The 13,630-nt window shown below is 48.2% G+C and overlaps 1 protein-coding gene across 1 annotated transcript in view; it reads left to right on the top strand.

Moving 5' to 3' along the window:
* FAM207A (family with sequence similarity 207 member A) overlaps positions 1-13,280 on the top strand; it is a 58,881-nt gene extending 45,601 nt beyond the window's left edge. Inside the window, exons 4-7 of the mRNA XM_026852423.1 lie at positions 500-568; positions 4,613-4,766; positions 10,177-10,245; positions 12,633-13,280. Coding sequence (XP_026708224.1) covers positions 500-568; positions 4,613-4,766; positions 10,177-10,245; positions 12,633-12,759 — 419 coding nt within the window. The 3' untranslated portion in view covers positions 12,760-13,280. The remainder of the gene's footprint in view (positions 1-499; positions 569-4,612; positions 4,767-10,176; positions 10,246-12,632) is intronic.
* The last annotated feature ends 350 nt before the right edge of the window (positions 13,281-13,630 follow it).

Genomic DNA, 13,630 nt, shown 5'->3' with positions numbered 1-13,630 from the left:
TGCCATTCTCCCTCCTACCCTTGCACATGTGTGCAGCCCGTGTTTTCTTTCTTCTTAGCTTTATTGGCCTGCATATTTTCAGATTAAAACTTGGGGTTTGCTCCCACTTCTGGAACCTGTAGATCCTCCCATCATTTGCAGCTAGTCATCAGAAGCAAATCCCAGCTTCCAAGCCGGGGTCATGCAGGACATGAGGCAAGGGTCGTTTCTCAAAGAGCTACCTGGACTGAGAAAACAGGGCCTATAGTGCTGATGATCTGATCTACTTGCCCGTTTCTTATTTCTTAACCAACATCGTGTCGGGTTTGATTTGTCTGGCTAAAAGTTGAGGTGCAGTGTAGCCCCCAATGTGCTTGCAGCCTGCCCAACCTATCAGCAAGTTCAAAAGCATCAAGGGTTGAACAAAATACTACAGATTCTGCTGTCTTTGGGAACAGTGTCCAGCACTGAACCTGTGTGCAGGAGCCAGGTTTCATCTCATGTCTCTCTTTTCCTCTAGGTTTAGAAGAAAAAACGGTTCTTTCCAAAAAAGAAAAAATGAAGCTGAGGAAAGAAAGGTGGCTACAGAGTAAGTACTTCTCTGAAACGGCAGTTCCGTGGGCATCACAGGGCGTGGCTCCATTGGATCTCTGTGTACACGGGGTGGGGGTGGCAGCATTGTCAGTGCCGGGGGAGGCTGAATGCTTCTCAGAAACCACATCTGCTCCTCAGCACATGGGGTAAAAGTCCCAGGCATTGTTTCGCAGTGTTCAGCACCGAGATTGAGTCATTTCCCCAAACCTACTTTTAATCCTCCTCCACGTGTATGTAAGTGACTACATAAAACCTTTATTTATCCAGATAGGACACTGCCTATATAGGCTTAGCACGTTTCTCTGTCTTTTAAAGCTCTGGTACAGATATGACTAGCTGTATAGTGGAGCTCCTCCTCTCTGAGGAGCTGTGGGGATGGTAGGACAACCTGGAGCTGAGACCCACCAAACCACCAGCTAATCCCAAGCCTCTGTGGTGAAAGCCTGCAGTGGGCCTCCCTGCCCTTCAGTGAGGAAGCTCTCTGGATGCTGCTGCTTTCGTTACTGCTCTTTCCCACATGCCCCAGGTCAGTGAACCCACTTACCAGACAGGCTGGCTTTTCTTGAGGTTGTGAAATCTGAGCTAAACAAAACCAGCCCATGGCAGAAATGCTTCTGTTTCCTGTGGAAAGTGTCTGGATTTTTGCATCAAGTATCTCAGCACAAGTGAGAGACAATGCTGTGCTACCCGGTGTAGCAGAGGGATTCCTCTTGCCACCTGGAGCCGTTCTTGGGACAGGCTTTTCCCTTAACACCTTCTTGCCCAACACAGTTGCTGACAGACTGTGTTTAGGGCTGAGGGATGTGGCTTTCTGCCACACCATATGCTTTGCAACACTCTGCTTCTGAGCTCAGGTCCATAAACCTGTGATTTCACCAGTTGCAGTGCGGGTATCTCTCTTCTCTTACATAAAAAACTGATAATTTAACGGTGTGAGCATGAAGGAAACCTCCTCCCTATCACCAACCAACAATTTCCAAGTGCCTTTGACATCTGCAACCCTTGGTGTCCCTGCTGGGCACAAAGCATAGATGGCTATGCTAGTCTTAACGTCTGGCCTGCTGGCTGCAGTTTCAGTGCTTCTGAATGTCTCTCCTTGTCTGATACTGTTGTGGGAACAGGGGAGGGGACTGCTGGAGCACAGCTGGAGCACAGCTGAGCTTTCCCTCCCCTGATAGCAGGACTGGTACCAGGTGCCATGGAGGAACACATGTCCTCAGCAGCATTTTATCACAGAATCCACAGTAAAAGGGATACATGGGTCTCGTGTCTTCTGCACACTCCTGCAGTTAGGTAACAGCACTGCTCCCATAGGCAAGGTCAGCTGCTTTGGAAAAGCCCAGGAGCAGGACCCCTACACACCCTTAATCCTGCCCTCCTGCATATATGCCTTTGTAGCATCAGTCTTTCTCAAGATCACATATGTTATTTTGGCCCTGCCGTGGCGTCTTTCCTTCTCTCTTGGCTCTAAAATGACTAAGCTGAGCGAATACAAATGAAATGCAGAGGCTTTGCTTTGAGGAGAACACCAAGACAGAAAACTTCAGGCCAAATTATCTGTCTTAGAAGATATTAAGTATTAGAAGTGCTTTACCTGGATACAGGAGTGTCTAAACTGCTGGCTCACTTGACTCCCCTGCTAAACTTGTGGCCAGTTGGCAAATACCAGCATTCCCTAGCAAATGCCTTGCTAAGGATAGCAAGTACCCAGGGATTTCTGTAGGAAAAGTCAGCAAGTACCAGGTGTGCAGCTTGTTACTGGGAAAAATGGATTAGCTGGAAGGAGCCTATATAAACATCAATAAAGAAACTGATTTTATTATTATTACTAGCTGATGGAGCAAGATGAACTGGTATTTCCAGAGATGGAGATTTTTAAATGAAACTTAGCATTCTAACATTGTGACCTTAAGGAGCTGCAGTCAACTGAAACACATTGATTTTTATCTGATGCAGATAACTCCGCTAAGTCTTCATGTGTTTTGCCCCTCAAGAGAGAGGCAACTCTCTCTCTCAAGAGAACCCAACTTGGAGTGATGAAGTTGTTATCATTACATCTCTGTTTTTCTAAACCTTTCCAAGAGTTTGTTGTTTCTTCCTATCCCAGGGCTGCTTTTGTGACACTGGATGCCAAGACCCTGGGAACTAAAGTTCAGCCTAGCAGTGCAAACGCAAAACTTGGAGATTTCTTCCATTCCAATAAATCATCTCAGGAGAGACTAGAGAGGGAAAAAAATTATGCAATGCTTCAGACATTAGAAGTATGCACATTTGAAAATACATATATTGCATGGCTTCTCAGACAAACAAGACTTCATAGGAAAAGAATTTGGGATGTTTGCGCAGAATCAGGTGTCTGAAAATTTTGAGCACATACTGTTTATGAAAGCACTGAAAGTAGTCAGCTTCATAAAGCCAGACCAAAAAAAGAAGTGATGCAGAACAGAGAGCTGTGTTCTTGGCAGGGATTGCTGTGAGGAGAAGCGTTTACAATCCAGATTTGTCACAAACATCCATGTACAGCATGATTTCAGTTCATGAAAAACTGTTGCTCTTCAACTCAGCTGAGTTGAGGATTGAACAAGATGAAGATATTAAAGGAGCCAGTGGCTAGCCAGTGAATTTGAGTTCTGCTTTCTTGAATGTGGACAGTGGGGTTAGGTGCAGGATTGCTGGTGGCATCTTGCCCACGGTCTGTAGAGTGGGAATGGCTGCTTTCGTGTTCCCACCAAAAATACTTGCACCGATTTAGTCCTGCTCTGTGGCTGTGCTGTGTTGGAAGCTGTTGGCCTCCATGTGTCGCCATCTTGGCCCCACGGCAGCACTGCACTCTTTTATGTCCAGACAAGGAGTTCCTAGCTCAGCACCAAGGCTCATCCTTGCAATACGCTCATTGTCTGAGGCAGTAAGCAGAACCTTCTCTTCCACCATGGCCTTCACTGGGTGCACATGGAGGAGGTAGAGTCCTTCACCAGGTACCCTGCAGCACTGGTACCCCGCATGGGTATCAAGGCAACACAGTGGGTTTCCAGGCCCAGAGATCGCCTAATGGAAGGAGAAAGAGCTCATGGATCCTGGTGAGCTGTGGTGGCATCACCAAGGCACTTGTAGAACAGGTTGGGGCATCTTGGAGCTCGGCTGGAGACTTGCAGCAGTGCTGGGCTTTTGTGGGCTATCTTGGAGGAGAACATGTTCTGCTGGGGCTCGCCCTGGGGGCTGCTGGCTCTGTAAGGCTTGGGCAGCTGTGGGACCCACTTCTACACCAGGGAGCCTCAAGGACTGCGGCAGAAGCCTGCAGCTTTCAATGCCCACCTCCCACGGCTGAGAAGGGAGACTGCCCTAACATTTGTAGAGCCTCATGTGCCCACAGCCTTGCTCAGAGCTGCTGCAGGGACACTGGTAAACATGGGCTCCAGGAAAAGCCAGCCGCCTCTGTGTCTGCCACTTGGTGCAGTGCTTTTCTAACAAGCCATTTTATCCAGCATCTGACTGCTTGAGCTCCACCATGAGTCATGAAGGTGAGACCTTGGCTTCCTCCAAACTAAGTAAACAACTGAAATGAAGTCCCATCTTTTCTGCCTGTGCTAGAGCATTGTTTTGTCCCTACAGCAAAGCAGAGACAGGGCTGTGACTATTTAATGCCACATGTGGAGCTGCCTGGTTTGTCCCTTCCCCTCTTGTTTCTCTCTCCTAATTCCATGCAAGGTCAGTGTGGTTTTTTCCACCCCAGGACTCCTGTGCCATGCTGCTCTGAGCAATGAACAGTGCAAGGGCTGGAAACAATTCAAAGAAAATCAGTCTGGGGATTTCACTTCCCATTGCAAATGTCAGTAGAGACATATATAGTTATAAGCAAACACAGCAAGGGAGGGAACTACCCAGATGCATTAGATGCATTATTTTCAGTCTTTCCCTGGTTTAAATCACTTCTGGCCTGTTGTTCCTGTAGATGGTGAAGCAGCCTATGAATTTCTTAGCTCCGGGGTTCTCTCTTACAAACGCTTCCCCTTCCTCCAGTAACATTTTGTTTCTGATTCAGAAATAGAAAGCGTGAAGCTAGCCAAGCAGAAACAAAAAGCCGAAGCAAAGCGTAAGGCAACACCTGTGGTGGGAGACATGCAGCCATTGATGGAAGCCCTACCTGAGCTCTCCGACCTGACCACAGGTGGCAGGGGCAGGAAGCCACCCAAGAGGTACGTGACATTTAGGGATGGGCTGCGTCTTTCCCTTCTTCCTGCACAAGGAAGTGCCTTGCAGCTCAACTTGTAGTTACAGGCAGTGCAAGCTCAGTAACAATGGTCAGGGGAACTGGACCTCATTCTCAGCTCCATTTCACCCCTTTCTGTGCTTCAATCACCACGAGAAAAAAGCTTAAATGTGTCTTCTGAATCCACAGCTAAGAGGGGAGCTGTATTGCTCAGATGAGGCTTGGCATGAGACAGCCAGATGGAGATCAACCAGATGTCCTGGGAGTTGCAGGAGTGACAAGTGTCCAGAGTGTAATGCTGCTGAGCTCACTTGAGTTCAAGGTGGACACTGCTGACTTGGACAGTGTGGACAATCTGCACTTGAGGTGTGATTTTTATGATAAAAATTGTCCTAAACATAACTATCAGCAAATGGATGTTTGACTCAATGAAAGAAATACATTCTCTTCTAGCAGGTTATATCTGCAGCATTCAAAGGGGACAAATTCTTGTATTGCAAGTGGCAAAGACTGGGATGGTGGCTTGCCCAAATTCGTACAGCTCTGATGTGACAGAGGGGAGTGGATCTGGAGAGCCAGCGTCCAGAGCACAGTGCTGCCTGCTAGGATTTTTGACTGCCTTCCCACATGAGCTATGTTGCAACCTGCCATTCTGTTCTTCCAGACCTCCAGGCTTTCTCCTGAGGCAGTTCAGGCCCTTTGAGCAGAGCTTTGTGCTCCAGCCAAACTCTTTGTTCACCCTGTTGGCTTGGAACGTGACTTTGGACAAGAGCAGAAAGATGGTGTTTCCATTCCCTGAAATAGAAGGGCTATTTCTGATCCTCTGACACCCATGTGTCAACCATCCTTGCCAGCCGTAGGGTGGGTTCTGGTCCCTTATGTTTTTTCCTTTTTAATGCAGTGCTCTGTCTGACCATCCGGTCAGTGTCGCAGCTGCTTTTGCATTCCCCAGTACAGAATGAAAGTGCTCTGCGTGCTGCACAAACACTTAAGTGTCACTCCTCTCCAGTTGTTCAGTAAAGGTTGGAACTAGAAGCTTGTTTTGGCCATACTAAGAAAGCATTTGGATTAGAGAACAGCCAAGAAGGTGTCTGTCTGGCAAAGCACCCTCTTTTTTGGTTGCAGATCAAGGCTGTAGATACCATAAACCCTCTTGTGACTTGCTGGATGCCCCAGAAATAAACTCTGACCCAGGTGGGACACCCATCTACAGAGCATGGCTGAGTTGGTAGTTCCCTGTGCTTCCAAATAGCCATTCCTCAGACAAACAGCAGCTATGAACCTTGCATCTAGGCATGGGAAAATATTTTCTTCCTTAACTTGGCTTCTAATTCGTAGAATAGCATTTTTTCTCCTTTTTTTCTTTATGCAGCCAATCAGTCAGTCAGCCTTCCCTCTCTTTCAGTGGGAATGAACAGCAAAATTACACGCAGTTTCAAGTCTTGCATAGCACCAAGGGTTGGTTGGATGGAGTTCTGGGCCAGGGCTTAGCCTGAGTCTGAATAGATGGCTTTTCCCTCTTTCTGTGATGATGTGCTGCAACCACATGTGGCATCTGACTCCAGGTTGTGTTCAGGACTCATTCCCCTCATCATTTTGCCCCAGGATCCTTGGTGGCTGAGGTCCTGCTATCCAGGAGAGAAGCTTGCAGAAAATACATGTATTGGAGGGAGGACAGGTAGGGTCCTTCCTCTGGGAATTGCTTTCCTGGGTGGCTGTATAGTCTAGTACAAATGCATGGTGTCGCTGCAGCCTGCAATTCTGGACCAGCTTAAATAGAGTAGAGCTGGAATAGGCTCAGAGATGGCTGACAAGGGTGACAGGGGAGGATCTGGCACAGCTTCTGCACAAGTGACGAAGTGATCTGGGGAGTCCTCAGCCTGGACAGGAGATAGAGGCAAAGAGGCGTGGGAATGTAATAGGCTATAAAATCAAGTGTGATGTGGTTAGGAAGTAGTTCATCTTCTTTTCCAGTATGAGAAATAAAGGACATCAAACATAGATAGCGAGTAGGCAGTTCAGTGCAAGCAGGAGGCTCACTGCTCTTCACAGCTCCTCGCTGCAGGATGTCATCGCTGAGGGAAGCCTGTGGGTCTAGGTGAGACCTAACAAATCCAATGGGGAGAGCTCCTTGGAGGGTTACTGCATGTATATAAACTGCAGCTGGCACAAGGTCTCTGAGCTGCATATACTGGAGAGGATGTGGCTATATATGCTTGTCTTGGTCTTATCCCTCTCTGGCCATCTGCTGCCGGCTGCTTCAAGGCAGAACACGGCCCAAAATGGTCCTTCCAGCTGCTGTAATTGCTCTTCTCTTCTGCAGTACTCTCAATGGCAGAGAATGTGTGGCACACGTGGAAGTGTTTGGTGGTCTTGGCATGAATCTCTAGCCTGACATCCTCAGAGAAGCACTGTCAGCTCCCTCTCTCTCCAAACCCAGACCTCCTGGGGGAGCATGGCAGCCCTTCCCTCCTTCTGGAAGCCTGAGCTTATCATCTGGCTCTGTTTTCACTTCGGCTGCAAGGCTCTGGTGTCTAGAAAGCCCAGTAGGGCTGTGGCACAGCAGGGTAGAGAAGCCCAGCCCTGACTGAGAATTTCAGGATTGGCTGGTACCATCTGCAGTTGGCACAGTGGAGGTGGGAGCTTGGCATCAACTGATGTCACCCAGATTGCCTGTGACATGCCAACCAAAAAGCAGTCCCTTCTGGTACTGTCATGGAGGAGTGCTGGCCTGTGGCTTCCTGGACTTCATGAGGATGTGTGCTTAAGTGTTTGAAATAATCAGAGGAGGCTTTTATAGGATTTGAATCATTACATAAATGAAGGGTAATACTCTAGTGATTTGTCAGCATTATTAATAAAAGATTAGATTCTCCAGGAATTTGATCTCCTGCTGGGTAAGAGAGCATTACAGTGAGTTTTTTATTCTGTTTTATAATGAATGAAGGCAATGAAGTGTAATGAAACAGGGCTACTAACATGGTCCAAGTGAGCAGGTAGCATGCTGGTGAGTTGGGGGGGGGAAATCCAGGCAGCAGCCTTTTGAATCTGACAGACCGGTGGGGCAGAGCTGTTGAGTAGAACTAAAAAGCCTTCAGAAGCACCAAGGTCTATAAAATAGTGGTGTGGCTGGAAGCAAAGGGGGGCTTGCACAGCCTGAAGCAGCTCCATGCCCTTGTGGTGTGTGCTGCAGAGGAAGCTGCCCTGAGAGGCACAGCCCCTGGAGCACCTAGTCTCATATGGCCCAGAAGGTACTGGAGAAATGCTTTCCTTTAGCCATCGTCACCCTCTGCAGAGCCACTCATCTTTGAAGGGACTGCCATGGCAACTTGGTGGGCACGCTTGGCAAGCCCCTGCTCTGGTGACTGTGGGTTGCCATCTAACTTGAGAAGGGATTCCTCTGTGCTTCTGTGAGTGGTCCAGGAAAACTGGGACAAGAAATTGTTCCTGTGCCAAGCAGTTAACAGACACAAAGCAAGCAGAGACACTTCCTGCTCTTTCTGTGTCCTGCAGTACCATTGGATGCATTGGTGTGACAAGAGCTGCTCGAACCCCTGTAGCTGTTTATTTGCTCTTTCTGATGGCCATTCTTCCTGAGCTCTCCAGCCTGTTGTGTAATTGCAGCAGTGCCAGGGTGACTTTGAGGGGTACAGGACCAGCATTCAGGCATTGATCTGCCAGGCTCTGTGCTGCAAAGGCTCGTTGACATACATCCACGCTGTTTGGGTTTGTCTGGGTTGGCAGCGAGTTTTGATGCTGGGGCACACTGTGCTGGGCAGAGGGTAAATCATACGTGATTGGGGCAGTGGTGAGAGCAGCCCTCAGCAGCCTGTGTCCACCAAGATCCCCCCTGAGGAAGAATAAAATGGGCCAGGATGGGCAGAGGGATTGATGAGGAAGAGGAGCAGGAGCTTATCAAGTAGAGAAGAATGATGAAAGTGAGTGGGGTGAAGGCATATGGGGCAAGGGAGGAGAAGGAAAGGAAGAATGGGAAAAAAAATGCAGAATAAAAGGATGTAGGGTAGCAAGGCAGAGAGGGAAATAGGAAAAGGAGATCAGTCTAACACTGCCAACAAGAGACCAGATCCTGCTGTCTTGAAGAGAAAGTGAGGGACTGTCATGTTTCCTACCCTTGAGAAAGCTGAAGGGTCAGATCAGGTGGGGGAAGCCCTGGTCCCCAGCACCCACCAGTAAGGAAAGATTCTTCCTTGAGCCCTGCTCCAGCAGAGGGGTGGGAGGCAGACCCTCTTCCCCCCTTGGGCTGTGTGCGAGGGCTCAGCCACAGGGTGAATCAGAGGAGAGCTGCTCTGCAGAAGCAAACCCTCTTCCCCACTTGCTTCCCCTGTTTACTTCTGCATCTGTGTAATCCTGAAGAATGGAAGTTTTTTCTCGTTTCTTTAAAGTCCAGTTCTACCAGCAATTGCCCTTGTGCACTTCAAGTCCCAAAAGCAGTCGCTGCTCTTCCTCTGTGTCCCTTGCTTGGGCTCAGTGTTTGGCTTTGTGGTAAATCTCTGCTGCTGCTTGGCATCAGGCACCACATTCTTCCAGCGTCCTGTGCACGATGGGATTACATCTCTGGTCCCCCTGGACTTTGCCCAGGAATAAGAAATGGGTGCAGAGTGAAGATCTATGCTTGCCACTGTGCCTCAGCTGCATGTAGTTCCCCTGAGTCCATCTTCTTGCAGCTTCATGGGTTCTCAAAACCTGTGTGTGGTGGTGAAAGTTGAAGCTCTGTTGTTGTGCTTTCTCTTTAGCTAATCTGTTTGCATCTGCCTTAAACTGGCAAGCATTTGACAAAGACATGTGTCCACAAGGAAAAAGGAATATTGCCATTCTTTATCTTAAAATATAAGTGACACCTTCTGCCCCAGGGGTCCCGCTGCAGGATGTGAAGCAGGGCTAGCAGTTCCCTCTTCTTGCTGAGTAACTTGTTGGCACTGTTTGTAACTGATGTCTGCTGATGCTGGAACGCTGCAGCATTAGCAAGGAACATGAGATGTGCAGAGGTGTCGCATGCCCGGTGGTGAGGGGAAGTTCAGTGGGATCTTTTCTCTGAGCAACAGTATCGGTTTGACCTGGAGGTTAGTGATAAGCAGAAAGTGATCTGGCCATGGACAGCTAATGACCAGTTCTAGAACTAAGTGATCTGATTTTTCTTTAGTGCATTTGCCTCTTACCCATTCAGACCTGACTCCTAAGCTGTTGTCAGTCTGTGGCAGAATTCTGTCTGGCTATGGAAATAATTACCTTTCAGGACAATTTCCGTACAGGACAATTACCTATAATTTCTCGGAAGGCAGATACAGAATCCGTGGACTCTTTCCATCTTCACGGCAATTGCTAAATTAACACTCCTCTACAAACTCAGTCACCTGTTTTGTTTCTTCTCTCCACAGCCATGTAAAAGCAAAGGCAGAACCAACAGACTTCTGTCTGATGAAACAAGCTCAGAAACGCCGACTCTTGTAAGTACCCAGTTATCCAGTGTCCAGTCTCTCGTGAGCATCACAAGAGTGGTTGAGACTGGAAAAGACCTGGAGACCAGCTGGTCCAAGCCCTCTGCTCAGGCAGGGTCACCTAGAACTGTTTGCCCAGGACCGTGTCCACACAGCTTTTGAATATCTCCAGGAATGGAGACCACACAACCTCTCCAGGCAACCAGTTCCTGGTCGGTGTTTCAGTCTTGCCCACCTAGAAGAGGTGACAGCTTTGATTGCCCCTTTACACAGGTGCAGGATGTTTGTGGTCCTTCTGTCTTGGTCTCTGTGAGACTCGGTCAGTTCTAAATGGATTCAGTCTGCTTCCGCTTCTGTCTCTTGTAAAGTCTGAGCGAAGAGAGCACAGGAACAGCACTTTCTCCTTTAAGAGTTCACTTTCCCTGTCTCATTGCAAAGAAAGTGATGGCTTGGGCCTCCTGTGTATGGTCTGTGGGGTTTCAGGACAAAGCCACACGAACTGTCATCTTGTTCTTCCTGGCCATAGTTGTAATTTCTGGGTCTACCAAGTGAGTATGTCTGCACTGTGTCCCTCTGCGGCCCTGGACGATCTTTCATCAACCAGGCGGTGCATCCCTTGTCTCAGCTTGCTGAGTTGGAGCTGCAACATCAAGCTCTGGATGAGTTTCTTATGACACCAGGCCCGCGTAGGTCTAGCTGATACCATTCAGGAAAGCCTCCTGCAGTTGCAGGAACCCTGCATAATATCAGGAGCTACAGCTGCTCTGTTAAAACACCTCTGGGATGCTAACTTACATGCCACATGTCCCTTACGAGGACAGCTGTCCATTGGCATCTGCCAAACCTTTAGTTATAAAATGAAGCACTAAATGCTTTTGAGTAATTCCTGGACTCGGTCTGGCAACTCTTTATTCTCTCTATTGGATATTTTATACTGCCGCCAGGCATCAAGAACTGCATTTTCCCTCAACACAGCTCTTCTGGAGCTAGGCACTGTGATCTGGCAATGTTTCCTTTCTGTGATCCCCATTTCCAGGATTTCTGTCAGTTCTGAGCCATTTAACTTCAAACTGAGGCTGAGAGCAGTCAGTCTGCAGATCCCAGCACTGCTCTCCAGAACACTCTGAATACCTTTCCCTGTCTGAAACTGGCCAGTGTCAATGCTAGAATGCCTTTTTTGATCAGTTCTGCTTTTCTGGATGAGTCCCTCCTTGGCTTATTGCAGAAGCCCACAGGTCACAGCCTGGGGCGCCACGAGTGTCTCATTGTGCTGGAACTCATGGGTGAGGAACACTGCTTGAGGAGGCACTTGTATACAGATCTAAGTCCAAATAGGCAGCTCCACTACAGTCCTCTGTATCAGCAAGCTGATGATCCCGTGTGCCCCCCTCTTCTCTGCACAAAACTGGACAGAGGTGCACTGAGTAGTGACATGTATCTTACCATACCGGCCTGGGAAGTCTATTTCTTGGGAGGGAAAAAGTTTGGAGAAAGGTCTTGAGGTTCATTTTCCAGAATGTTAGTTGGGACTGGAGGTTCCCTAAGCCTCACCTTATTGCCCCAACTGCCACAACCCAAGCTTCAGGTTTGTCTTCTCTCTCTGCTACTCTGTCAGGGGCAGGGCTGGCGTTGAAGGAAGGGGCTGTGCTGGGACGGGGGAACTAGCCGCGTGCTGCAAGCTGAAGTGCTCTCTGCTGATCCAGAGTAACTACTGAGAATGTGAAGATGTGTGTCTGCCTGGGCTGTGGAGAGTCTGGCAGTCTGAGGGAGATGGGGAGGCTGGAGTGGATGTGATTTATGTGAAAACTCACTGGGTTTTTTTACGCTCCTGATCTGTTCTTTTTCCTCTGTGCTTGCTTGCTTGCTTTTTAAGACAAGACCATTTCCACAGCAACCATCTGTGTCCAAGCATGCAGAGGTAATTCTGTCGTGCTCCTCCCATGGTGTCTAGCTAGTGTTGCACGTAGGATTACCAAGCCTTTACACTGAGCAATAAAGAGAGTCAGTAGATGAGCTCTCGAAAGCAGAATCTGCTTTTGTGCTAGTGCAACCTGAAGTAGTTTTCCTTCTTAGTGATTTACCAGATACACTGTCTCTTGTTCTTGATTTACTAGGGAAACATTCTAAAAAAACATTTCCAAGTGATGCTGAACACAAACATGATTGTTTCTGTCTCTGTGGCATGAGATCAAATCTGGCTCCCATGAAGCTGGCAGCAATTTGAGCTTTGCCCTTGGGTAAATTAGGTTTATTTCTTGCACTGTTTCTTTCTGAGGTTTACACCCAGGATCATTTCTGTCTGTAGAGAATGCACAGCTTTATGAGTTCTGTTCTTATCTCCTGAGTTCCTTCTGCATGAGGCACTTAGAATTTGTGTGTTGGTTTTCTTTCCTCAGAGAGAAGGAAGTGGCTCAGTTTCATGAGGTCATCACCGATCCCAGGTTCAGAGCCAACCCCCTTATGGCCATCAGCGAGCATCTCTCCAAGAGGCTGAGGCAGGAGGAAGAAAGTAACCCCCTCTAGGGTGTCAGCTGGGACCGAATGTGCACACTGGAGCTGGTGTGAGGGTGCGGGGCTGCAAAGGAGCACATCACTAACATGACCTCTCAGCCACTTCAGTCCTTGGAAGCAGTTCAGCAGATTATTAAATCCAACAGTCCTGTTTTCCGTCTGCAGGAATAATGCAGTTCTCTCCTGACAGTGGCAGCTGCTCCTTGGCAAGCAGCCTGCAGAGAGCAGGGTGTGCTGCAAGATCTTTGTGCAGACATTAAGCTCCCTGCAAAGTGTCTTGACACCTTTTCTCTCCTTGTGAGCAGGCACAATTCCTTAAATTATGCCAGTGGCAACGTATCTGGTTTCTGTCATTTCCTCCACTTTCTGACAACTCTGAAAAGAGATTCCCTACGCTCTGTAGAGATGGTTCAAGATCCCAAGCCCTGGAGCCCAGAAGGCTGTTGTAGATCTGTGTAAGGACTGATGCTGCTGTTCAGAGACATTGTTTTATGTGAGAAATTTAGCTTTGGAATAAACACTTTCACACAGTACTGAGTTTGTCTGGCTCTTGTTTTGGTAAATACTAATTGAAATATGAGCTTATTCCCATCACTGAAAAAATGATCTAAAAGAATGTGTTTTTTCCATGTGTGCAGTAAACCACTAGACTGCTGCTGCAGCATGCAACAGAAGCTGTGTGAAATCATTGCAGATCGCGTCTAATGCATAGACTTGCCTTCCTGCTTCCCTGGAAGTGTGTGCTTTCTGTGGGTGATGCTTATCCCTTTTGGCTTGTGTCATGTTCCCTACCTGGCTTGTCCGCTAGGAAGCATCCCAAAACATGCCCTGGCTGCAGGCTGTGAACTTCAGCCAGTCATTTACATGTTTGGGTCTGGGAACC

This window comes from Athene cunicularia, assembly GCF_003259725.1.
Source record: "Athene cunicularia isolate RWA chromosome 7 unlocalized genomic scaffold, athCun1 chr7_part1, whole genome shotgun sequence".
NCBI lineage: Eukaryota > Metazoa > Chordata > Aves > Strigiformes > Strigidae > Athene > Athene cunicularia.
The sequence above is the reverse complement of the archived record's forward strand: the minus strand, read 5'-3'. Positions and strand labels throughout refer to the sequence as shown.